General features: G+C 49.9%; 1 protein-coding gene across 1 annotated transcript in view; it reads right to left on the bottom strand.

Moving 5' to 3' along the window:
* Window positions 1-1,166: 1,166 nt before the first annotated feature.
* The window catches only part of FLNB (filamin B), a 139,186-nt gene continuing 114,837 nt past the window's right edge, over window positions 1,167-25,515 (bottom strand). Inside the window, 14 exon segments of the mRNA XM_029243905.1 lie at window positions 1,167-2,785; window positions 3,718-3,921; window positions 5,068-5,286; window positions 9,601-9,777; window positions 12,591-12,723; window positions 16,207-16,322; window positions 17,672-17,809; window positions 18,446-18,712; window positions 21,204-21,326; window positions 21,430-21,582; window positions 22,621-22,824; window positions 23,147-23,305; window positions 24,016-24,189; window positions 24,922-25,050. Coding sequence (XP_029099738.1) covers window positions 2,598-2,785; window positions 3,718-3,921; window positions 5,068-5,286; window positions 9,601-9,777; window positions 12,591-12,723; window positions 16,207-16,322; window positions 17,672-17,809; window positions 18,446-18,712; window positions 21,204-21,326; window positions 21,430-21,582; window positions 22,621-22,824; window positions 23,147-23,305; window positions 24,016-24,189; window positions 24,922-25,050 — 2,384 coding nt within the window. The 3' untranslated portion in view covers window positions 1,167-2,597.

Here is a 25,515-nt window from a genome sequence, read left to right as displayed (position 1 = left end):
CCAGGACTTAAGCCCTAGACTACCTGATGCCAAAGTCCAGCTGTTAACTTACAAATGTGGTCTCCCCAGAAACCACCTGGCTTCAAGCTGGGCCCCTGTTTTCTTCTTTGGGCAAACTCAGCCGACTGTTGCCTCTCCAGACCCACTGGGCAGAGCCTGCATTCTCCAAAGCCCATGGGCCTCCTGCGGTCCAGGACCAGACATTCACGGTGCAGGCCCACAGATAAGGGTGCTCCCTTCAGAAGGATGGGCAGGAGGAACCTCCTTTTCTCCAACCCTCCTCCCACCTCTCAGAGGGACACAAATTGCCATCCTTGATCAACAGCCAGGTGTCAGGAAGAAACACACAGAAAGATCTAGAGTCTTCCTTCCCTGCCCTTCTGTCCACCGCTCAGCCCCAATACAAGGCTGGGGGTCCAGAACAGACTTCCCATCATCATGGCAACTGTCAGAGGCTTGCCTGGGGGGGCGGCTCCTGGGTCCCCTTCCTTTTGTACTCCTGCTCCCACGGTGGGATAAGCAGGGAGGCAGAGCTTCCACTCTGGGGACAAAACGGCAGGGGGCCCAGGGTCTGCCCCAAGTGAGCTTTGGGACTGCAAACATGTCAACGCAGCACCTGAGTTAGTGTCGTCACCATAAAATCATGTCACAGCACTGCTGTAGGGCAAGAGGAGGCAAGGGGTAAGTGTGTCCTAAGCACACAGCAAGGAGAAGCTTCCCGAACAGCAAGGAGGAACAGAGGCAGAGAGGATGGAGGGAAGGCGGCACCACCAATTCCAAACCCTGCTGTCCAAGGGCGATGGGATGACAGGTGATACTGCTTCCCTATTTCAAGGGTTTCCCAGGTCATCAGGAAAAAGACTCTCTCTCTTACCTTTTTTTTTTTTTAAAACCATAGCCTTCCCCTCAGTGGGTTTCATATCTGGGACTCTTAACCAGGGCAAACCCTAGCAAACCTCTCCGGGAGGCTGTGTTGGTGCCAGGACCCCTCACCCTGATAAATTCACACTGAGGCCTGCGGAGAAACAGAACGTCCCCCCGCAAAAAAGAGGCGAGGCTCCCTGTTAAGACAAGTTGCTTAGCCTGCGTTCTTTCGGCCAGGGTTTGGGAGAGCCGGTCAGAGACGCAAACCATTTACCAAAGGACACCATCCAAGAACACCTGGGGAGCTTATGGAGCAAACGCTGTATTTAATAAGTTATAAGATACAATTTACAGTTGGCATTTGGTTCCAGTTTTGCTTCCACATCCAGGTTTACGAAGCCTGTGGTCCTTTCACATCAGGCTTCGGGCCACTCCAGTTCCTAACAGGTGGGCTTTGCCAACACTCACCCTCAGCTGCTACACCTCGGGGAGGGTCACCCACCTCACCCTGTCCCATCCATGGACACACTCGAGATGGCAGTGGCCACCTCCTCAGGACGAAACAGCAAATCTGAAAGGGCTGACGGCCCAGACCACACTACACATCTGGGCCCTGCGGTCAGGCAGTCCCCGAGTGCTTTCACTTTATTCCAAAGCAGGTCTGCAAGAAGGCATGCAAAATGCCTGATACCCCCCATTTTCGGAATTTTGCACCTGCTTACTATTGCTTTCCAAAGAGCCTCGGGTGACGTGTGGTCAGGGCCAAATATGCTTTCATTATTTCTGCAAATGGTAAAGGACCACCAATGAGCTGCTGTCCTTCCCTCCCCTGTTATTCCCTGACTTTCAGGCCAAAGGTTGGCAGGAGTTTCCTTCTATAATTATCTTCCAGAAAAAGTTCACGCTGGGGCTGCCTGGGGGTGAGTGTGGAGTGTTATGTCACGTGACAGGCCTCTGCTAACACCTGGACCCACCTGCGGTGTCTCTGGACATGCTGGTGAGACTCATCAAACAGACAAATGGCTGGAGCGTATGTTAAGAACAGGGCTAGTGTTGGTTAAAAAAAAGGGGGATCTTTGGCAAGTGGGGGGGCTGCTTGCCACTGCAGAATTTCCTCAGACCCAGCGACTGAAACGGACTTTGAAAACAAAAGCAAAGACATGGCTGCCAAGATGGTCACATGCAATGACTCTGCAGGGAAATAAGTAGCAGGATGAGGGGAGAGGCACCAAGAAGCCATTTCGGCCAGTCTGTCACCTCGGACACTCTGCCCGAGATGGGGGCGGGGTGGCAGTAGTGTTAAAACTGGTGTCACCCAATGGCCTTTTCTTACGTGATAGGGTCATGTTCTTTTCTAAACGACAACATAAACTAGGCGTCCCCATTTTCCCTGCCCTTCCTCCCAGTCTTGTTTTGCAAACTGACTAGCCAACTTCATGTCTTAAAAATATCAGCCTTGTCTGTCCTTGTTCTGTCTGCAGGGGGTGATCTGTGCCAAAAGAGGTCCAGTTTGCCGGGCCTATTGAACAAATTTGCATTTCCTGAGTCCCCAACATGACCCTGAAGAGTCAAGTTTAGGACTTCTTTCTGAAGGTACTTAAAAAAACATGGCAATGTTTTTGGGATGGGGTTTCAGACCCACAAACGGGCTGGAGGACTTTGTATAAAACGAGTTACAAACAAGCAACAAAAGCAACCACCAGAACGCCTCCCAGGACTTGATGAGAACTGTTTTAAGGCACCGTGACATGGAAGGGGCTGCCAGGGATGTGCTCCTCTCCCCACTTCACGGCCAGAACGTAATCCCCCTTCTCCTTGACGATGTAGGTCACACTGTATTGTTGGTTGCCCACATGCTTCATGGAGACTTCTTCACAGGGGGTGGTGGGCCCGTGGACCCCGATCAGCAGCATGTTGGAACCTGGGAGGCAGAGGAAGGTGGTTACTCCATGAAGATGCATCCCAGAAGGCAGAGGGAGAGGGGGGGATGTGGGAGCCAAAGGAAAGATACCAGTTACTGCCTGTTAAGCTTCTCTGATGATGCTGGGGACCTTTGAGAGGTGGGAGAGTGCAGCAATTACGAGCAGGACTCTTATGGGTTCAAATCTCTGCCCTGCCACCTCCCGGGTGGGTGACCTTGGACATGGAACTTCCCCTCTCTCTGCCTTAGCTTCCCCATCTGTAAACAGGGGATGACACTAGCACCTACCTCATGGGCTTCTTGTGAGGTTTAGAGGAGTTATTGTATGTGAAGCCCTCAGCACACAGTAAAGGCTATGTAAGTGTTGGCTACTCTGATCTCATTTATTCTCATGAGAACCTTCAGGAAGGTCCTATGACTATTCCCATTTTAGAGCAGAGGAAACTGACTTTTAGAAAGAGATTTAGTAAGTTTCCCATGGTCACTCGGCTAATAAGCTTTGGAAATTAAGGAAGGAAGGAAGAAAGGGAGGGAGGGAGAGAGGAAGGGAGAAATAAGTAAGTGGTGAAGCCAGGTTTCCAGCCCAGATGTGCTAGATGCCAGAACCCAGGCAACTATCATTGACACCCAAATAAATACCCAAGTTCAAATTGCAATTATAGCAATTAGTGACAGAGGAGAGGCCAGGTTACTGAATGCAATGAGGATAACACGACCTTTCCTATGTACCTTGAGGTCATTTGGAAAAAATCAAGAGGCAAATCATTTAAAAATATTAAGTGCAGAACAGGGCAATGAACACAGTTACTTGCAAATGTCTGGGTTACATGGGTGGGTGGGCACTGCAGACCAGAGCAGGAAAGACCAAAGTACACAGAACAGAGGGTGTCGCCCCATGCCCTCCATTCCCTGAGCAGGGCCAGGCTGCCTACCGGCTTTGCTGCAGTCCACCAGGAAGGAGCTCTTCTGGCCCACAAATGCCTTCGAGAGCCCCGCCCCCTTGGAGGTCACCTTGCTGGCATCCGAGGATGCCTTGGGGATGGCGCTATAGCAGGTCTCCGTGGAGGACCTGGTCACTGACTCCACCAGGATGGATGAGGTCTCGTTGGCCGAGCCGGGGCTGACCAGACGCTGGCCTAGGACATGGAAGGGAGAGAAGCAGGCATGACTGACCAGACAAGGCAAGTACCCCATGCAGAAGCCCCAGGAGAGCCCCGGCTCCCCAGCACCTGGATCCAAAAGCCACCACACCCCTACCTCACGCCCCCCAACACCTGGATCTAAATGCCACAACTTTTCCATCTCACCCCCCATAATGTCTTCTATGGGGTTCTGGGGTCCTGCTCCACACAACTAAGGTCTGGCTTTCTGGGTATATGGGAGAGTCTGGCCTTGGCTGACTTGACCTGGAAGTCCTTCCAGGTCGTAAGCACGTGCCTCCAGGAATATAACCACGTGCAACCCTATGGAATGGATAACTTTCCATTTATATAAAATACTCTATATATAAGCAGTGTAAACATGTGGGAGGACATTGACAAAATACCAAAAATGATTCTGCATATTTTTTTTTTTTTGGGTGGTGCGGCGGAGCTTGTGGGATCCTAGGTCCTTGACCAGGGACTGAAATTGCACCCTCGGCTGTGAAAGCGCTGAGTCCTAACCACTGGACTGCCAAGGAGTTCCCCTCTCGGCATATTAGATGATTTTTCTATCTGAATTTTTAATTTACTTAATTTTAATTAAATTTTCTGCAATGAACCTATGCTACTTATATGACAGTGAACCAAGCAGAAAGAGACACGTGGAAGGAATTCACCACAATATTTATGGTGGTTACCTTGGGTGGTGGGCGGTGAAGTGGTTTTTACTGTTTGGTATTTTTTCCAGTGCTCTGAAGGGGGCACATTTTTATAAATTTAATAAAAACTTTTGATTATTTTAAAAGTGAAGGTTAGAAATGAGGGGAATTTTCAGGCCCTGACCTAAACAAATACGTAAGATCTCAAATATGTAAACATTCTTTCTTTTCTGTTTGAGACAGAAAACCACCTAATGTGCTTTCTCAACTTCTACACCCCTACTCTGCCTGCTTATTTTGCAATTTTTCGAACATGCAGTCACTCTGACATGTCCTACCATTTCTTTACATTCAAGATTCAAAGCAGATTCAACATCTCTAAAATCATCCAGTTTCTACTATCGAATGGCTCTGCTGGTAATCTGACAAGATCACCTCCACAGGGGGAAGAATAACTTTTAAAGGTGTCTGTGGTTGTTACCTGTCACCTTGGCCTTGAACGGGCTGCCCACGATGTGGTTGGGCCCGCCATATTTGACGCCAATTAGGTAGCTTCCAGGAGCCATGGGGGTGTACATGACTTTGTACCCTTCGGGGGTTTCCTGGCAATCCATTTTAACCTTGGACGGGCCTTCAATGGTGACGGACAATGTCCCTGGCCCTGCTCGGGTGGTGTTGATGAAAAATTCAGACTGGATACCTGGGAGAAAGGAAGCAGGAATAAAGATCACGTGGAAGGTTTGGAGGGATGGGGAGGGTGTGCTTTGGGGAGCGTTCTGGGGGCCCTGAAGCAGTGGCGGGGCACACGGAGGTTCCCTCTCAGAGGGGTCACCTTGGTGGCACGGGAACCCACCAGTACTAGCTCTGAGCTGCTGGTGCAGAGAACCTCAGGCCCTGCGGGATGGTAACCCCTTTCCAAGGCCCAGGCAGGAGTGTGGCCAACATTCTGTCCACAAGCACGCACCGCCTTGTTTTCTCCTCTGGGCACGAGCCGTGGCTGAGGGCGAGAAGCCTGAGTCATCAATGAGAGCCTGAAATGCTGCTTCCGCCCCCAAGGGCCAGCTCTGTCCACAAGGGTGGGGGAAGCGTGGGCCCCTCTGACCTTTCCTTTCTCCTCTGGTTGGACTTGGAGAAGCCCAGGCAGCCCCGCGCTGCCTCCTTCCTCCTCAGGCTCCTAGCCCCAGACACCACGCTGAAGACCGGGGTAGCCGCTAGGATCTGCCAGCCCTGCCACTTTGCCTTGAACACCAGAAACAAGAACAGGACCAGAACAGCAGCTCCTGCTAATACCACTGGCACCACTCCGGCTCCAGATCCTGTGCCCATCATTTTACATGCCCAGTGATTCGTCTTTAACAAACGACAATGAGGCTCAAGGAGGTTCAACCACATGCCAATCAGAGCTACATGAGAAAGGGGCAGAGCTGGTACTGAAGCAAGTCTGAGGGGGTTCAGACCCCAGGCCCGTCTCCTGGCCTCTGGATGGGCAGCGGGGCTGCCTCAGATGCTCTAACTGCAGCTCCAGGACATCCTACTTCTTGCCTGCCTGGTCCATGAGGGCCTCCTGCACAGACATCCTCCCTCGTGACAGAAGGAAAGCTGGGCCAAAAGACAGTGCCAACCAATGACCACTGTGGCGTTCCTGCCTGAGCCCAAGGCCCTGAAAAAGGCCCCACTCCCCCAGGCCCCTTTCTAGTTCAGAAGGGGAAGAGGCGGTCAGTCACCAGCTGCACACCTGCTACAGTGCCCTCTACGGGGCATCCCCAGCATAGCATTCTGCGGGGCTGGGCTTCTTCTAGAGCCCTGGAAGCGCCCCACCTGGGAACTATTTTGGTTTAATTATAGCTCGGAGGCTGCCGGAGAAAGAATTACTGTTCTGGTTATCAATAAGACAAAGGAGCTGCTATCATGCAACCCAGAATACAACCCAGATGTTTCTGGAAAAGCTCCCGAGGCTCCTGTCCCAGCACCACCCCCTCACCCTGCCTCCACAACTGTCTCAACCTTGTCTCTATACTGTGCAGCCCAGGAGCCCTTCACTCAGCCGCTGCCCTGCTGAAGCAAGGGCGTTGGGGAAAGGGAGGGGGTATTCAAACAAGGGACAGCGTTTCCAGGAAGCAGCTGCAAGTGACAGCAAGGAAAGATACTTTTAAAGTGAAGATGAAAAGACCTGGCTGCAGTAGAAAGGACAGGATTGCTCCATTCCTAAGAAACATCAGTTCATCCTGATTGTGAGGGTCCAGAGAGGAAGATGAGGTGGGAAAAGAGAAATAAGGAATTACAGGGCAAGAGCAACCTATCAGGTGGGCTCCTTTATTATTACCATTTTACAGGAACGAAGTGGAGGCTCAGTGAGGTCAAATAACTCACCCTAAGACACACAGCTGGGGAATGGCTGAACTGGGGTTTAAACATAAGGTCTGTCTAACCTGGAGCTAATGCACTCGCCTGAGAGCAGATGGGAGAAAGAAAATCCACATGCAGGAGTCCCTCTCATCGCCACCTCCAGCCAGAATCAGTACCCCAGACATCTCTGGGTATGGCGGTGTTCCCCTGTACCCCCGTGTATATACAGATGAGTTCCTGTGAGTTTAATGCATGTTTAATGCAGCCCTACTCCATCTTCAAGGTGGGTGAGGGGTAACGGGAGGGAAGGAGGCTCTCCCCTTACATCTCGTGCACACTGGGGTTCCTGGGGCATTTCATCAGGAAAATGGCTCTTCCAGCCAGAGAGTCTGGAACTCCCTGGTCTAACTCCTGACCTTCCCAGTCCCTCTGCAGCAGACAGTCCCACCCCAAATTCTCCACATTCCCCTGCTCTAAAACCTGCAGAACTGACCATTTAAAGCGTGAGCCAAGAGATACCGCCAGCCCACCCATAAAAACACAGGGAAGCTTGCTTTGTTCCGAAGGTCAGGATGCAGGCCCTCCAGCAGCCGGGCAGAGACACCTTTTCATTCCACACACACTGCAGCTGTGTAATCCTGGGATGGATATTTGGGAAAAGGCCTGGGAGCGGGAGGGATAGAAAAACAAGACACCTTCCCCTTGACAAGAGCAATATTTACACAGGATTTGAAACAGGCTTGTTCTGTACCTCTCCCTCCTGGCTGGAAGTCTCCCTGCAAGACCAGCTCCTTCCCTCAGTAGCATCCAGTGCTGGCAAAGCACAGCCTGAAACCTGAGCTCCTGAGAAGGCTCGTGAACAGCCAACAGGAAGCTTGAGAGGCCCTGAGCACAGCAGGTGTGTCCCAGCAGGGGGATGGGTGGCTGCTGGCAGCAAAGGAGACCTCAGTGGCTGCTGCGGGGCCTGGACCAGGGCCTGCTGGGGCTCCAAGTGCCAGGAGGACCCCACCTGGGCTTCAAGGGTGGATGGCTTGTCAGGAGCCAAATGCCTGCACTACTGCCTGGGGACCTTCCAGGGCAGCTGGGAAGATAGGTGTCCTTGTGTAGGACACCCCACAAAGCAGGCCAGGGATGTAGCCACTGCCTCAGGGCGAGCCAGCCATTTAGGGAGGCAGCAAAACTCAGGGGTTAAGTGAGCAGGCCTTGAGGTTATGAACCTGGACTGGTTCTGGCTCTGCCCGCTCCAAGCTAAGTAAGCTTGGGGAGTGACTCAACCTTTCTGAGTTCTCACTTTGCTCATCTGTATAATGGACATTGCCTAGGGTGAAACAATACAGTGCCTTTTACAAAGGGCAAGCTGCTGGCCCAGAGTTCAGTGTGGAGCCAGACAGGATGGGCCTGGGGAGATGAGAAGTACTCATGCAGACCCTGTGGGAGGTTTTGCTGAGGCCACTGCTTTGGCCAGAGTTGCAGGGTGGCACACCAGCCGGTCAATCACGCCTGCACCCGGGCAGGGCCCCTCGTCCCCTTATGACACTCGCTCCACAGGGCTGGATGCCGGGAAACCATGGCCACTCACCCCCTTGCCTGTGGGTCTGCTCTGTCCCACTCACCATGTGGGGTAGGGGGGAGACTAACAGCAAAATGTGCACACACAAGGAACTCAAGAATCCTTCCTAAGAGGCCCCAAAGTAACACTCAGACGCAAACTGCGTCCCAGTGAGTCCACGCCTGCAAAGAAACGTAAGTGGACAAGCTCCCCACCCTGGCACCTTCCGTAACAGTGACACACTAGACACCCCTGATGCCCACCTCTACATTCACGGTATGGACACTAACTACAGCCATTACAAGGCAGGTAGATCTGTAGGTTTTGACATGGAAAGTTCCTTAAGATGTCAAGTGACAAAAGCAAGTCGTACTGAAATACAAATAGCACTAAGACTATTTCTATAAAATAAAACTCCATGTCTACCTTTTTAACAAACCGACTAGCTAAGCAACCAAGTGACCAAGAATGAAGACCAACAAAGAGACAATTGGAAGGTCCTCCCCTGATCTGTTAAGCTGTGTTTCCTCCTGGACCCAGAGGGAGGGAGGGAGGAGAAGCAAGATGGAACTTTACATACTTCCTCACTGCCAGTATTTTTCACAATCAAACGTGTTCCATCTGTGGCAAAGACTAAAAAAGAATTTGACTGTTTTCGTCTTTTCTCCTCCCCCGTTAGGATTAGAATAAAAAGGAGCCAGGCTGTGACAGGTCTTACTGCCGACGGAATGTGTTTCTAGGAGGCCAGGGTCCACTAAAGGAGCTGGTGGGTAGGGGACCTCCCCAGAGGCCCGTTACATGCATCATGGACTCTGTGCAGGCAAAGGGACCCTCAAAACAAAAGATGCTGTGTTGTAGTCCCTATCAGTGTCCCGGTCCTAAAAGAATCTGGCAAAGGAAGACAGCTGCAGCACGACGAACAGTAATGAGCTGTGAGAACGCAGCCATCAAGCCCTCACTCTGGATTTACCGCAGGTCAAGCGAGAGCCTCCCAAGGGTGCATTACTGAAGTTTCCCTGGGGAGAGAGGATGGCAGGCTTCCCGGGGGCTTGAAGAGTTCCACCTGCTCTTCCCCGGGGACAACTCCGTTAAAGACAAGAGGCAGAGGCAGTGTGTTACCTGTGGTGCCCCCCTCGAGCCCTGAGCCGTAGGCAGACACCAGGGCAGGGTTCCCCGCTTGTCCGGGTTCCCCAACTCGTACTTTGAAGGGACTTCCAACCACGTGGCTCCCGTTGAACTTGACGTCGATCGTGTGGACACCATTCTCGTGGGGGATGAAGCGAACAGCATACTTATCTGGGAGAGTGAACAAAGGCACAGGGTAAAAGTGGGCCCGTGGACCCGACCAAGGTGGGTGGGGACAAAGGACAGGAGCCCAACCTGAGAGGGCCGATTTTACATCACTAATAAGAAATGGCCCTACTGCAAGCCTGGCACCCAATATGTTGGTGATCAAAACCAGATGGGCCTATTTGTCTGTACCTAGACAGCCCTTTGGGAAATGCATCCAAATCTCAAATTCTGTGTTTAATCCTCTGTGGCTTTGGCCTCAGAAAAACACTTCCTTTATGAAAAGCTCACTTCTGGCGCAGTTTCTCTGCTTGGCCAGGGGAAGAAATGGTTCCAACTGAGACTAATGCTCCTTAATTAAGCTCCAAGCTAGCAACTGCCCCACAGGGCAATGGCCAGGTTTCTTACTGTGTGTTTGGCTCACAGCATGTGGTAAGATGATCTATAAACTGAAATGGGCACCTAGAATATCCTTCCACCATGCACCACTTGACCACCCCTTCCTCCTTGAAGTGCTCCCAGGTGGGATGCAGAGTCTGTTCTCCTCCAGTCAGTCTCTCAGCCTCTCCCTGGCTCCTTGTACCCTCCATCCCCTTCAGAACTTTTGTCGCTCAAAGCTCCACCCAAATCCTCTTGTCTTCTCCTCTGGACTCTCTCCATATGGAGCTGCCACCCATATCCTTCAACACTGCACGTCCCCCATCAGTCCCCAGCTGGTACCCACCCCTCCTCTCTGAAAGCCAATGTGCTACAGGGAAAAGTGATCCCACCCCCATGTCCACGTATGGTCCTTGATTGGGTCAAATGAATGTGGGATAGCAGGGGGAGGAATCCCTCTTTCCCCAAGCCTAAGTCAATTAGCACATGGCATTTAACCACACAGGAAGGGACTCAGGAACAGGCATGTATGTTCAGTGAGATAGGAGGGGAGGTTTGCTGGAGGCTTCTGCAAAAGGAGCATCTAAGACTCCTGGAGAAAGAATCTTGAGGAGAGAATGTCTCTCTTGATTGGCGTTGTGTGCTGCTGCAGCCTTCTTACCACCAAGAGGAAGGCCACTTTCAGAATGAGGTCCACAAATCAGAAGAAAGAGCAGAGATGTTCGGGGCCTTGGAGAATATAGCTGAATGGCTGAATTAAATTGGTGCTGAAACCCACCTTAGATCTTGAACTTTCCACTTACGTGAATTAACAGACCCCCTTGTAATGGACCATGTGTGCAATGGACCCCATTTATTATGTGAATTGGCTCGAGATGGGTGTTCTGTAATTCGTTACCAACGGCATCCTAACTGTGTCAGGCTGGTGGGGTCTCAGACACTGCTGGGGCTTCAAATACTGCCTGGGGCTGAGGACACCATATCTCACTTGGTGGCTAAATTCCAATGCAGTAGAGATCTATTAAATGTCCCCACTTGGATATCTCAGGGACACCTAAAAACCTCTCAAAAAATAAAGTATTAAACTCTGTAAGGCAGTGACCAGCCCTTGCTCACCCACGGCTGCTGTCCTGAGCTTTGTTAACTGCATCATCATTTTTCTACCCCATCACCAAGCTCCATGTAACCTTTCTGAATTCACTTTCATTCCCTGTGGCCAATTGGTCACCAAATGTTATAGTTCTCTGACCTCAAGTCCTTCCTCTGCATTTCTAACACTACTGATTAATACTGTTTTCTCAAACGGACCGCTCTGCGAGCGTCGGCTTACCACCTTGCCTTTCAGATGTACCAACACATTCACTATGATGTGGTCAGACTTAAACCATTATCTGACCAGATATGGGTTTAAAGCCCACACATCTGTTCCTTCTGAGGCTCCCCACTGCCCTTTCTTTTTCCGCCCAGTGGGAGGAAGATGTCTAAATGCCAACCCAGGTCCCAGGTGTCTACCCTCGCTGCACGCAGAGCAGGGTACACAGTAAACGCCCAATAAGGGCAGTGGTCACAGGGCTCGTCCTCATGTATCAGGGCCCATATTCAATGTTACCTCCTCCGAGAAGTCCTTCTGACCTTGTCAAAGCAGAAACCCTTTTCCTCTCCTGCTCTGACCATCTTTACCATTTGGTTCTCAATTCTGCTGTGCTGTTGGTGATCAGCTGGGGTCCTCACCTGTGCATTGCACCTTTCTGGCTCACACTCTTTAGGTCCTCACTAGACTCTGTGCTCCTCCCTGAAGGCAGGAATCATGACTTCCTCAGCCTTACCTTCCTGTCAAGTCTCTGATACTTAATAAATGTTCACTAGAAAAATGGTCTCGTTCAAGTTGATTGACATCACAGAATTCCATACACCAAGGCAGCGAGCAAGAGAATCTCATGCTATTAAGTCCTACTGGGGACCCAGATTCTCTCTTTCCTTTTTTCAGCTGCACGGCTAGCGGGATGTTAGTTCCCCAACCAGGGATTGAACCCGGGCACTCAGCAGTGAAAGTGCAGAGTCCCTGGACCGCCAGGGAATTCCCCAGATTCTCTTTTCTTAATTTACAGCAATCAACCTTTTTCTCAGAGTAAAGAGAGATCAGAGTGTACTTATTCATTTCATAAGGTAAACAATAAAGATCTGTGATATTTTATTAAAATATGAGAGAACATCACAATGAATGTCATGTGAAAGAAATCTGAAGAACAACTGAAAATAAAGAAGTATTTGTTTAAAAAAAAAAAAAAAAAAAAGCCTGCCCCTGGCAAATGTTTATACCCTAATTTATAAACAGTGTCTGGCAACAGCAAAGGGAATCCGAAGGCCTTGCAGAGGCAGATGACCCCTCCGTCAGGATACGTGTTTGCAGAAACATTCCTGGTGCGGGCGCTGGTGCTTACCTGGCTCCAGCTCAGACACGTGGCATTCCTCCACGGCTCCAGAGGGGCTGTGCACCTTTGCATCGATCTTGCCTTTTGCCCCATTCAACCTTATAGCAAAGGAGGCTGGCTGGTTAACTTTTAATCCTGATTCCTGAGAATTTAATACATGAGATGCGTTACAGCCCTCGGTGTTCTTGCTCAACAGCATATACCGACCCAACCCAGGATTCCAGCGGGGGGACAGTTCTCATGCAAACAGGCCTGGAATATGTTTTCCTATATAACACCTGGCAACAAAAGAGCAGGTTGAGTAATTCCACGTTTCTAGCATTAAATATAAGAAAGTAGAGACACACATCTGCATGGTCTTGTATCTAAACCATCGTGATTCAGAGATGGTTCCTAGGTTTGGAGACTTAAGACACCCTGGCCAGCAGGATTACAGTTTCAGCATCCCAAACAAGAGTTGTACAGGCCAGAAAACCCAGAATCTTCCAGATCTTCCCCCTCCCTCAAAAAAGAAGAAAGAAAGAAAGAAAAAAAAGACTTCCTCTCCCCACCGCCTTTTTAGGAGGAGGCTGGCAGCTGATAAAACCCTGCACTCACTAACATGAACAAAGGCTTTGTATCTCAAGGGTGGAGATGCAGAGAACTTTTAATAAACTTGTAAAGGGCCACACATGACTTTTCTTTCATGCAGTACTGCACAGTGGCTAAAAACCAGCAGAACCTGGATTTACTGCCGCTTCCTAGCTACATAACTAAACTGTTGAACCTGTTTGAGTCTCAGTTTCCTCCTCTGTAAAAACAGGCATAATAACCAAATCTACCTCAGAGAGCTGCTGTGAGGATTCAACGAAGTTATGCATTCAAGGCACTCAGCACAGGGCCTGGTCCATACATAGGAAAGTTTAAAAATGTCAGCTCCTATTAACATGCATTTAGAAGTTGTTAGTCCCCCCAAAAAAGCCATGGGAGAAGTGTAGCTTTTGCTCTTGAGTAGATCAGTTTCACTCTCCATGCTTGGTCTTGGAAACTACATCCTCTGCTGGGAGAAGGGGATTGGAAGTTCAGATGCTTAAGATATCTTAAGATTGGCCAATCCTGAATAGCAAAATTTTACAAGCCAGCAGTTTTGATGTAAACATGGTTGGACAGCTACTCAGATGATAACTCTAAAGCAGCAGGGCTCACACTTAATGTGCAACCGAGGGTCTTGTTGAAATGCAGATTCTGATTCAGTGGGTCTGAAACGGACCCTGGGACTCCATGTTTCTAAGAAGTTCCCAGGGGATGCTGAGGCTGCTGGTCCAAGGATCACATCTTAGCTTCAAGGCGCTATAAGCAGTGCTGCCTCGTTCAGTAGTCACTAGCCACATGTGGTTATATACAGTTAAATTTAAATCAATTAAAATTAAAAACTCAGTTCTGGACTTCCCTGGTGGTCCAGTGGTTAAGAATCCGCCTGCCAATGCAGAGGACATGAGTTCGAGCCCTGGTCCGGGAAGATCCCGCATGCTGCGGAGCAACTAAGCCCGTGAACCACAACTACTGAAGCCCATGTGCCAAAATTAACTGAAGCCCAGGCACCTAGAGCCCGTGCTCTGCAACAAGAGAAGCCACTGCAATGAGAAGCCCGCGCACCGCAACGAAGAGTAGCCCCCCACTCGCGGCAACTAGCGCAGCAACGAAGACACAACACAGCCATAAATTAAAACAAACAAACAAACAAAAAAACTCAGTCCCTCAGTTACACTAGCCACATTTCAAGGGCTCAAGAGCCACATGTGGCTCATGGCTACCATACTGCTCATCGGAGATGTGGGACATGCCCACTGCTGCAGAACATTCTACTAGACTGAGCTGCCCTAGAGGTTACAGATGACGGAGGACTGAACACAAAATTAAGGAGTCTTTGATCGCCAGACCACCCCCATGCCACACCCTCCCCTACAGAATGCCAGCCGACTCCAATTTTCTAAAAAGTCTCAAAAGCAAGACAAAACAATACACGCCTCTCTTTCCTAACCAGCACCAGATGTTGCCGTGCAGCCTTGCCAATAAATCTCCAGTAAATAATTTACATATCACTTGGCATCAAGTGACGTGGGGAGAACAGGGGACAAAGTTGACACACAGGTCCCTCCTGTTGTAGCAGCTGGCTACACAAGCTTGACGGACATACCAGCCTGATGCATACTTGTTTAAATATTTTATGACCAAACTGTTATAAGAGGACTCTATGGGAAGTTTCTCGGAGCCGATTTCTCCACATCAGCTCCTTTTGGACAGAAGCGTTTACGTTACCTGAATTCACTTGCCACTAAATCCTCAAGAGGGAGATAAACGGCTCACAAGATCCAAAAGAAATCTTCCAGATGCGTGAAGGCAGCTCTTTGCCCTCAACAAATGCCAGCTTTATCTCCCTCCGTAGGGTTTAGTTAAGTTGGCCACAGAAGGAACTTCTGTTAAGAAGCCTTTAAATGAAACACAAGAAAAACATCTGCACCACAGTGACCAGTCAGTATCCTTGGTACTCTCCAGATGAGGCCGCTTCAATCTGTAGACCGTGACCCTGGTCTGGGTTCTGTTTGGGTTCCCTAATGTTTGAGACAACTAGCAGTACCAGTCCCCCTCAGGGGAAAGTGAGACTCTCAAATGTAAACCAAGTACACGGAACCAATCTGAGATATGAGGTTGAGTTTTCATCAATCCAATACGTTCAAGAACTGGGGGGCAGCTGAAGGCTATTTAGAAACCCCTCTACCCAGAAATCACATTCTGGGATTTTGGTGTTATTCCGCAGCCAAACTGCTACATCTGATTCAGTGTCCTAAGACCCAAGGGCATCCCCAATACTTCTTAGTTTGGCTGAAGGCTCTAATGCAACCCTGAATTAAGCGCCCTGTTTAAGCCAGGGTGAAAAGTTGCATTTCCTGCCATTCTAAGAGGTTGGGCTATGTAACCACCTGCCACAATGCCAGGGTTGGGATTAAGGTGGCTGCTGTTAAGAGCATGGTTCTGGAACCACCGAGACCTCACTCTGCCTCATTCTAGCTGGTGCCCATAGCTGGATCCTCTCTGCATCTCAGTTGTTCTATCTTTAAAGGGGGGGGGGGGGGGGGTCAAGAAAAGCTACTCACCAGACTGTGGCAAGGATTTAGGGAAATAACACTGATACAGTTCTTAATACAGTGTTTTGCACGCTTACTATAAATAAATCAGCATCATAAAATAAATCACAATTGACTTTCTTGAGGAAAAGGAAACCAATAATAGCAAGCTGAACATCACTGGACTGTTAGTTTTGTGTTTGTTTTGTTTTGAAAGCCCTCCTTAACCCTTGACCAATTATTAACAGGCCTTCTTTGTTTCTCTGGAGCGAATATTTAGAAAACAAACTCGTCTGCAAATGTTGAGGAGTTTTGCTGACCGTGGCTGCTTTCTGCTCGCCCCAACGGTCTCATGTCCTGAATGTGACCCTGCTGCAGGAAAGGTCCCCTACGCCTGGCAGCATCCGTGGTCAAAATGTGCTGTGGCCCCTGGCACAGTCGGAGATTGAAGGGGCCTTGGGAGTCCAGGGCCTCACTGGCTGGACTGTGGCCAAGGAGATGGATGTTTCCTTGTGTCTCACCTGAAGGCTCAGAACAGTGAGGCGGCGGGCATCGTCGGAGGGTGCGATCACCGGCACCAGGTAGGGACTTTCTGGGATGTGCTCATCATTGAACTTGATAGACACCTCGTAGTTACCTGTGGGGACAGGAAAGACCCATCATGTCAGAGATTCTGGGAAGGTGGTTCCAGAGTGGCCTCTTGTTTCTCTAGCTAGGGCCAAAGTGCCTTCCGAGAGACCCTGGCCCACTCCATGGCTGTGGCTGATTGGGTCAGAGAGGGTCACCTGGCTCAATGCGATTTTCTTAGTTGGAAAGGGCAGGGATTCTTTTTTTTTTTTTTTTATCTTAGATATTCTGTTTAATAATTTCAAAGAGCATTGAAGCACTGAAGTTTTTGTTCTGTGTTTTGCCAGGGTATATGTGAATCCCCACACCAATCACACATCAACATCTGGTGTGTATTCCCAATTTCTCTCCAAAGGAGAGGCTTATGACAGAGCATTTTATTAAAAATTATATACTTAAGAATAAGAAGGGCTTCATGTAACTAGGATCCCATTACTGATACTGAACTATGAAGTGTAAGACATAAACTTTGAGAACAGGGGTAGAAGCAGAGTGATAACTAGGAAAGAAAATCTAGTCAAGGAAGAAGGGCAGGGATTCTTAACCTGGGCCCACACAAAGGGTCTGTGTACAGTACTCAGGAGATCAATCAAACTCAAATGGGAAAAACGTACATCTTTATTTTTACTAAACTCTAACTGAAATTTAGCATTTCCTTCCTTTAGAAAAGTTGACAAGAAACCACAGCACATTAAGACTTGTGATTTTGTCAACAAAAACAATCACTTTCCAGCTTTATATATATATCTTGACATACCATTTACACTCACTGCCACTTAGAAATTAAGGTAGTTAATAGACCATCACCAAATCGTATGATTTAATGTATTAATGAAAACGTGTATACGTTGTTATGTTGAATGTTTGTTCCTTTAAAAAGATTTTGATAACAATATTTTATTAAAGTTGATTTCTTTTATAATCTGAAGTATTTTATTTCATGTGTTTAAAAATATTTCCTGAGATGGTCCCCATGGGCCTCACCAGATGCCAAAAGGATTCATGGCACACAAAAGGTTAAGAACCCCTGATCGAGGAGCTCAGATGCTGAGGCCACTCTTCTGGGGCAGCCACACCAGCCAGTGGCCACGGGTGGGCAGAGAGAGGCTGGTCAGTGGGAAGAATGAAACAGTTGAACAAGAGCATAAAGCAGTGAGGCCAAGAGACAAGGAGAACAAGAATTCCTACCCCTTTGAGGCGTGGCTGGATATCCTGCAACTGGATTTCCAGGACGCATTCCCATGGGCCCATACAGATAAATTCCTCTTCTATTGGAGCTAGCCTGATGAGTTTCTGTTCCTTACAACCCAACCATCCCTAAACAAGGAAAACGTCCTCCATTGGCCCCCGAGTACCTACCAGGCTCTTGGGCAATATAAGACACACCACATGATCCGTTTTTATGGTCATCAAACGTAATCTCGGCCTTACTGGGGCCCTCAACAGCGATGGAGAGGCCCCCGGCACCTGCCTCCCTGGTCCAGATGCTGAATTCAGCTGAGACAAAGAAACACCTGGTCAGTGACTGAGCCCAGTATAGGCCCCTCTTCTGGCTCAAACATGGGGTGCTGGGTTCTGTTTGTTGCCAGCCCTTTCCTCTTTCTCTAACCCCAAGCAGAACCCAGGCAAGGGCATTGGTGATGTTTGCTAAGCCCCATCCATGACTACACTAATCGCATGGGCGATCAGACATCTTTGGAATACATGCAAACCAAGTCAGAACAAGATGAGAACGTTCAGTTTCATCCCCAGAGACTTTCCCACTCAGCAACCACCACTGCAAGGGACCTTCACAATAAGTTTTATAGAATTCTAGCATGTTCCAAAGAACATTAGCCTGCAAGATGCCCTGGAAACGGTTTTATGACCCTGATGCTCTCTTAGAGACTCACAACACACACCCATAAATTACAGCCTCCGAGAAGTCCTTCAGTAAGACACTTGTTTAGCTTTGGGTAAGCAATTCCCAAATGTCTTTAGCCACGGAAGCCTTGTTTTAAAGAATGCCCCTTCACACCATCCATCAGTAACACACAAAGTCTTCCTTTCAGAACAGGGTGAAGAGTGCAGGATGCTCACTCTGCCAGGCTGAACTCAATCTTCTCAAGTAAAAAGCCTGCCCAGAACGCTCACCTGGGACTCCTGCTTCTCCTCGCTCTAGGCCAGGGCCTCCTGCCCGGACCTTCTGGGCGCCCCCCTCACCCAGAGGTCCCACAGTGAACTGGAAGGGGCTGCCGGTGACGTGCTGGCCGCGGTACTTGACGCTGACGGTGTGAACCCCCATCTCCTGGGGCACAAACCGGACACAGTGAGAGTTCTTTCCCACAGGCACAATCTCTGCCTCGGTCACGCGGCCTGAGGGGCTGGTGACGTGGGCCGACATGTCACTGCTGTCGATTTCTGAAAGGGGGCAGGGAGAAAAAGAGGAGGGTCAGGGTGAGGGCCTGAGGGGGAACAGGACATGCAGGGCAAGCAGCAGACGGCAAAGCGAGTGTAGGCCAGGGGTGCGGGGTGCTCAGGCTTCCTCCCATCCTGGCTGGACGCCTGCCCTCCTGTCTCCCTCAAATCCCTGGGTGGTCGTGGCCAGCATGGAGAGTGCAGGGCCCTTCCAGCCACCCAGTGCAGAGAATATTCTGGGGGCACTGACACGTCTTGCCTCGCCGAGCACTTTGACAGCCTTCCTGGCTGGAGCTGAGTTAATTCCACACAGCAGTGTCAAACCACAGCTTGGGCTGACAGTTATAGCATGTAGATAACAACAACAATGATGGCTCAGATGTTTCTAAGCAAATGTGACATGGGGCCATCAGTCATGCTTACAGGGGCTCTTTTCCATAGGTAAGGACAGAAAACACAAGAGCCCTCATCCCTCATTGTCAAGAAGCCTTGGCATTTCTTTCAGGCAACAAGACAAAATGCATTTAGAGGAAAAGGTGAACCCAGGTTGGTCCCAGTGGCAAAGGGGAAACCATGCGTGAGCAAAGCTTTGAGCAAACCGAAAACAAGAGGCCACACTTCCAGAAACATGACGCCTCGGGTCCCCAACACCAGGAAGCAGACACGTCTGCTCCACCCAAGGTGCTCTGCCATGCCAGCGACCGTGCCTGCACTGACGAGGTGGAGACAGGCGCGCCGCATGCTGGGTGACCAAGTAACGCCATCACCTACAGCAGCACGAAACCGCACCCTCCAGCCCTACAGGATCTGGGCAGCAGCTCATGACTCTGAGCCCTGAGGACAGAGAAAGGAAGGAGGTTGAGGGGAGGGTCACCCCACATGGCCTGGGTCTGGAGGATATCTGGAGGCTGGAGGGCCATCCTCCCTTCTAATTGACAAGAGAGGGTGTTTTAGGTAATGATGGAAAAAGTTAGTCTCAGCCAGAGTCATCTAGTACCACTGAAAAGAGTAAGAAGGAGTCAAGAGCTAGACAAGACTTGAGGGGAAGGGTGACTGACCACATCACACAAAGATAAGAGACAAATAGGCAAAGGGAACAGGAGAGAGAATTCCCCAAATGAGAAATGTGAAGCAAACGAAAACACAGTCCACTCGTCTCGTGACCAGAGAAATACAACTGAAAACTGGATACCGTATCTTTCCATCAGATTGATCAAAGTGAGAACCAAAGACAGTGGCCAGTGCTGGTGGGGAAACAGAGAAATAGGCATCAGTTCGTTTTCTGGAAGACAGGCTGCCAAGGCATAGCAGCATCTGAAACGTACTGGCCCAGCAATCCCACTCCCGGGCACCCATCCGAAGTGATGACAAATGTCACAGAGCACTGATTAAGGGGTCAAGGGATGGAGATGAGCATACATGAAATGAGAAAACCCAATGAGGACATGCACCTAGACGTGAATTGGAATCTTATACAGTCATGAAAAGGATGATGGGGAAGTATACTTTGGTGTGGAAAGATGTCCACAATACAGTGAGTGAGAAGTGCACCAGAGGGATCTGAGACCGAGCCCGTGTGTCTAGGAGGCTGGAGGCATCCAGGCTCCAGCTCTGGGCCTGAAACGTGAACCACAATCTCCCTGGGTGGTGGGATATGAGGTTAGACTTACTTCCCCTGTTTTTGAGCACCTGAACTTTTTATGATCACAATCAACACGGTGCGTTTTAAGTGATTCTTAGTCTGGACGCTACAGTAATGAGGTTTTTACCAACGGTGTGTCTAGAAAGGAAGAACCCATCAGGTAATGCTGAGAAGGCAGAGCAAGAGATATACCACAAGTCAGGAAAGACGGGAGATGCAGTATGGACCTTCCTCTGGAAGCTAGAAGCTCATCACAACATGAGCTTCATCGGAAGACGATTTAGATTTTCTGTCTTCATAGAACCTGCAGCTCCATAGCACATGCCAGAGGAGCCTCAAGCCTTCACTTACACAGTCACTTCTTAATAGAAAGAACCTGGGCCACATTTCAGACAGACGATGGCTGTGTTGGGCAAAGGGCTAGATGTGGTCCACCCACCCAGCCTTGCTTCGCAGGCCTCACTCCAATTTTAGGAATGAAAGATACGAACGGGAATTAGAAGGATGTCGCTGGGCTGACACCTCCTTCCAGATATAAGCATCAGCAGGGCCAGTTCTCTCACTATTAGTCTAGTCGACAGACAGTAAATGAAAGTCTAAAAGCTTATCTATTTTCCCCCCATGTGGTACGATAAAGCTATTTTCATCTGGAAGAAGGAAAAGTAAATAGATTTACTTTTCTTGGATGGGCCTCTGTGAAAATAAGTATTAAAAATATTAATGAATAAATTAAAAAAAATTAAATTCAAAAACAGTTCCCCCCAGCAGACTCAGATGGTACATTCTGGGCCAAGCCCAGCCTTGGTTTCCGGTGGTGCCCACTGCCCTGACCCACGAGCCCCTCGTGCTCACCTGGGATCTTGAGGTTCAGGTCACAGATGCTCCCAACAGTGGCCACAGATGGGGCTCGACTGGTACGGGTAATGCTCTCCTTGACTCTTCCCTCCCCGCTGATCTTCACGGTAAAGGGGCTCCCTGCAAAAACCGAGCAGGCCCTTGAGAGCAGCCCAGAGGGCACGCGTGGCATTTACAGAAAACCCAAGCACGGGACAGGGAGAGCAGATGGGGCCACACATACCAGGCACGTGCTCATCGGCGAATTTGGTGGAGACGATGTAAACGCCAGGCACGGTGGGGAAGTAGGAGACCTTGCAAGTGCCGTCCTCCAGGTCCTCTGTCTGGATGTCCACTTTGCTGGGGCCTTCCACTGCCAAGGAGATGCCGCCATAACCTGCAACACAGTAGCCCGTGGCTGCTATGACAGCGGCTCATCAGGAAGGGGGAGCCTGATGAATGCAGAAAGGACCTCCACCCCTGGAAATGCTCCAGAAAGCAGAAAGACAGTAACGGTGGCCCCTGTTGGACAGCGCTGGGCACAGGAGTCAGTTAAATGCTCTGAGAAATCCTGGAGTGAAATATCCTGGCTGAAGGTGGCCTTGACCACACTCTCTTCTCAAGGGTATCCACTAATATCCCACCAACCATCTGTCCTGCAGAACCCGCTGCGGGGGACACTTTGACCACCTGCTTCCAGGAATGGCACGTGCTGTCTGGGGGTTTATTACCAGCTGCAGGCCTGAGAATTTGACATTTTTAACTGCTCCTAGCTGCCTCGGATGCCCAGCCAGGGAACCACTAAGACAGCAGATCTAAATCTTTAATAACCTGAGGAATCAACAGAGAACATAAGCCCATCAGGACCACAAATTCTCCAGCTCCTTGTCTTGGGAAGGTGACTTTATCCAGAAATCACCAATGCAAGCCCATCACTCAAAAAGGCAGAAGGTGAAGACTCTGGGATGCGGAGTAGCTTGGAGTGGCCCAACCTAATTCGGACCATCTCAAAGAGGAAACAGGAAGAAACTCCTCATTTGCACGAAAGCAATGCTCAGCTGAACATGACTTTGACCCGCTGGCCCAACATTCTTAGTTTGAGATGAGTCAAGGAGACCCTGGGGAGCTGAGACAACGGTGGGAATATTGATAATGAAACAGATCTGCGAGTTGTTGTGGCTCTGGGTTCAAATGCCAGAAGCAGATGGGGCTGCTAACCCTGCGAGCCTCAATTTTTTCATCTAGAAAACAAAGATAATACCTACTTTGCCACTGCTCTTGGGGCTTAAATGATAATCATGTAAAAGGGTCTGTAGTTTGAAGGATGCTCACAAAGAGAAGAAGGTTGGCAGGATAGAAAGATGGAGTAATGTGAGCAGTAAGAAGCCAGTTCCAAAGCTCCGGGCCTTTTCCCCTGGGACCACCCCCCACAGACCTGCATCCCTCGTGTCCACGATGAAGTCAGACATCTCGAAAGTCCGGCCTTCTGACAGGCCACGGCCATAGACTTTGGCTCTGCGGGCATCCCCGATCTCTGACTGGACCACCATGATGGACACGGGGCTGTTGGCCACGTGGTTGCCGTTCTTCTTGATGCTGACCAGGTGTTCACCCACCTCCCGGGGGATGAAGGAGATGCCTGGACCAGAGCACAGATTGGGGGTTATGAGGTGGGAGGGAGGGGTGAAAGGGAGGAAGCAGGAGGGAGACACACTGGCAAGAACAGAAACAGGACTTCCTTCCTGACTTTCTGGCAACCCAGGGTGTCCAAGAGGGTTGTCAGCATCGTAAGGCAGAAATACTTGGACTCTGACCATGCATGTGACCCAGCAGGTTTATCACATCACACTCTAAGGTGCTACCAATTTCCCAGGCAAGGACTGGGATCCCGGGCAAGGAGGGAACCCCCATCTCCCAGTCAAGACGTCCCAGCTCCTGCTGGGAGGGCAGTCTGAGCTCACCGATGTGATTGTTGGGCAGCCTCTTTAGGAGACAGGGCTCGTCGCGGCCGGACGGGGCCTTGATACTGGCCGTCAGCGTGCTGAGGTCAGTCTCACTGATGTCAAGCAGGAAGTCGGCAGCAGAGCCCAGCTTCACCTGAGAGCACCGTCTGCTGTCGTCTGGGAAACACCAGCCCCAACACAGCTCCGTTACACGTGGTCACCCTGGCTCTCCAGAGCTCTCACACCACATGCCATTTATAGGTGAACAGGCAAGAATTAACTACGCAAACTTAAGTGACAAAAACACGCCCCGGACAATAAGCAGACCCAACCAACGAAGAATGACTGCTACTTATGCCTGGTTACAGGGAAGATCTGAGTCCACACAGACCACATTTATAACCCACTGAGAGCATGATCTGAACAGAGAGCACAACAGGGGTCAGAAGCAGGGCTTTGAGTCAGATAATCTCCACCTGAATCCCAGAATACCCACATGAACTTGGCTAAGCCAGTCTCTCCAATCCTCAGTTTTCCCATCTGTAAAAGGGACACAAAAATCTGTCTAGAAGTGATGCCGATGAGCATCTCTGAGCTCACTCATGCAGTAAGTATTATTTGAATGCCTCTATCTGAGGGCCTCCTTATTTGGACGCTGGAGTCAGACTGGCACAAATAAGTGCCCTCCAAATGATGTGTTTGCTTTTCCCGGGATTACCAGCTGAAGGAGGAATTTAGCCTATCTAATGTTGACCTTGCACCCCTAGTTTGTTCCCAAGGAGACGCTGTGAAACCTAAATCTCAGACGTGCCTAGCCTGCTGCCCCAGGTCTGATGGGAGGGGGGCTTATTGGGGCAGGGAGCCTCCAGCAAGTTGGGCAACTCTACCTGTGATCTTGGCTGTGAAGGGGCTGCCAGGGATGTGTTTGTCATTGTACTTGACCAGAATGCTGTAGTCGCCTGGCAGGGTGGGCAGGTAGGTCACCGTGCATGTCCCATCTTTGTTGTCAATGCAGCTGATTTCCGCCTTTGAGGGTCCCTCAATAGCCAAGTCCAGGCCACCTGTGAATGAGAGGAAGGAAGAAGAGCCACCAGGGAGAGTGTTTCTGTGTTTCAAAAGGGATCACCACTCATCCGGGACAGCCCTGATGCCAGGAACGTCAGACTGACACAAGCCATGGACAAGGGGCGTAGGTCAGAACAAAGCTATTTACATGGTGAAAGTGCCACTGGGAAGACACTCCACCATCTGAATTCTTCCTGCAAGTGACCCTGAAGTTCAATTCTTCCATACGTGTGGGATGAGGAAGGGATGGAACCCCACGCGCCAATCACACATAGAGGAGAGGGTGTCACACACAGACTATCACTGCTGCTTGGGGGCTGGATGCCATCATGAAAATCCCATTAGAATCGCAAATTTAGAAATTCCTGTGATGACAACGCACATGGGCACAGAGCTAGAATAAGCCACTAAATGATTCATGTGGCCCTGTGGATACATGTACAGGTGCAAAAAGAACAAAATCAAAAATGTTATCTATCAAAACACATATAAATTTCAGGAAAGTCACATAAAACATTTCATAGTATGAATGTGATTTTAATCAGAACACGAAGGACTTTAAAATTTCTGTTTTGGGTAGAAGACAGAGGAGCTCTACGTAAGAGATTTATATGAGAGAAAAGACAAGACAGATACTACCATTCAAGAGCCTTATTTTTAAAGGCTTCCCTGGAATTGCATCCCCTTAACTCTCCGAATGACAGCTGAGACCCACAGAACCACAGTACCTTCTCCTGCGTCCTCGGTGACAATGGTGAAGGTGGCGGTTTTGTTGGCCACTCCATACACCAGGCCCGGGCCATATGCAGAAACGCTCCCGCTGTTGGGGTAGTTCACGTAGAACTGGAGTGGGCTCTCTGGGTTTGCAAAGAACACACACAAAGTTGGGACTCGTGGGGGGTTGGGGGGATTCACCTAACAGCAGCGGGTGTGGCATCTCCTGGGCAGAGCAGAATGCAAGAGGAGACTCTGTGGGGCTCCCCGTCCTAGGATACCCAAGGGGGTCTACTCACTATCGACCCTTCAGTGATCACATGAGAAAAACAGTCCCCAGGGTGCTCCAGACTAGAGGGGGGCTGAGGCAGGGGAATCTGGCTCAAATGGACAAGTAAGGAGGGAACAGCTACACCGGGGCTGGGTGACGGGGGGGAGCAGTGGAGAAGAGAAATGACCCACTATAGATGGAATGTGACTGGAAAGGTCCTTTGGGAAGGCCGTTTGCCCATGACTTTCAAAGTCTGTGAGCCCAGCCCGAGGAATCTATCCCACTGTGGTCCTCTCCACTCAGGCCCACTCCCAGCCCTAGGCAAGTACTTCCATTT

The sequence above is a fragment of the Monodon monoceros genome, unplaced genomic scaffold, assembly GCF_005190385.1.
Source record: "Monodon monoceros isolate NGI ecotype Baffin Bay Population unplaced genomic scaffold, NGI_Narwhal_1 Super_Scaffold_3, whole genome shotgun sequence".
In the NCBI taxonomy this organism is placed as follows: Eukaryota; Metazoa; Chordata; class Mammalia; order Artiodactyla; family Monodontidae; genus Monodon; species Monodon monoceros.
The sequence above is the reverse complement of the archived record's forward strand: the minus strand, read 5'-3'. Positions and strand labels throughout refer to the sequence as shown.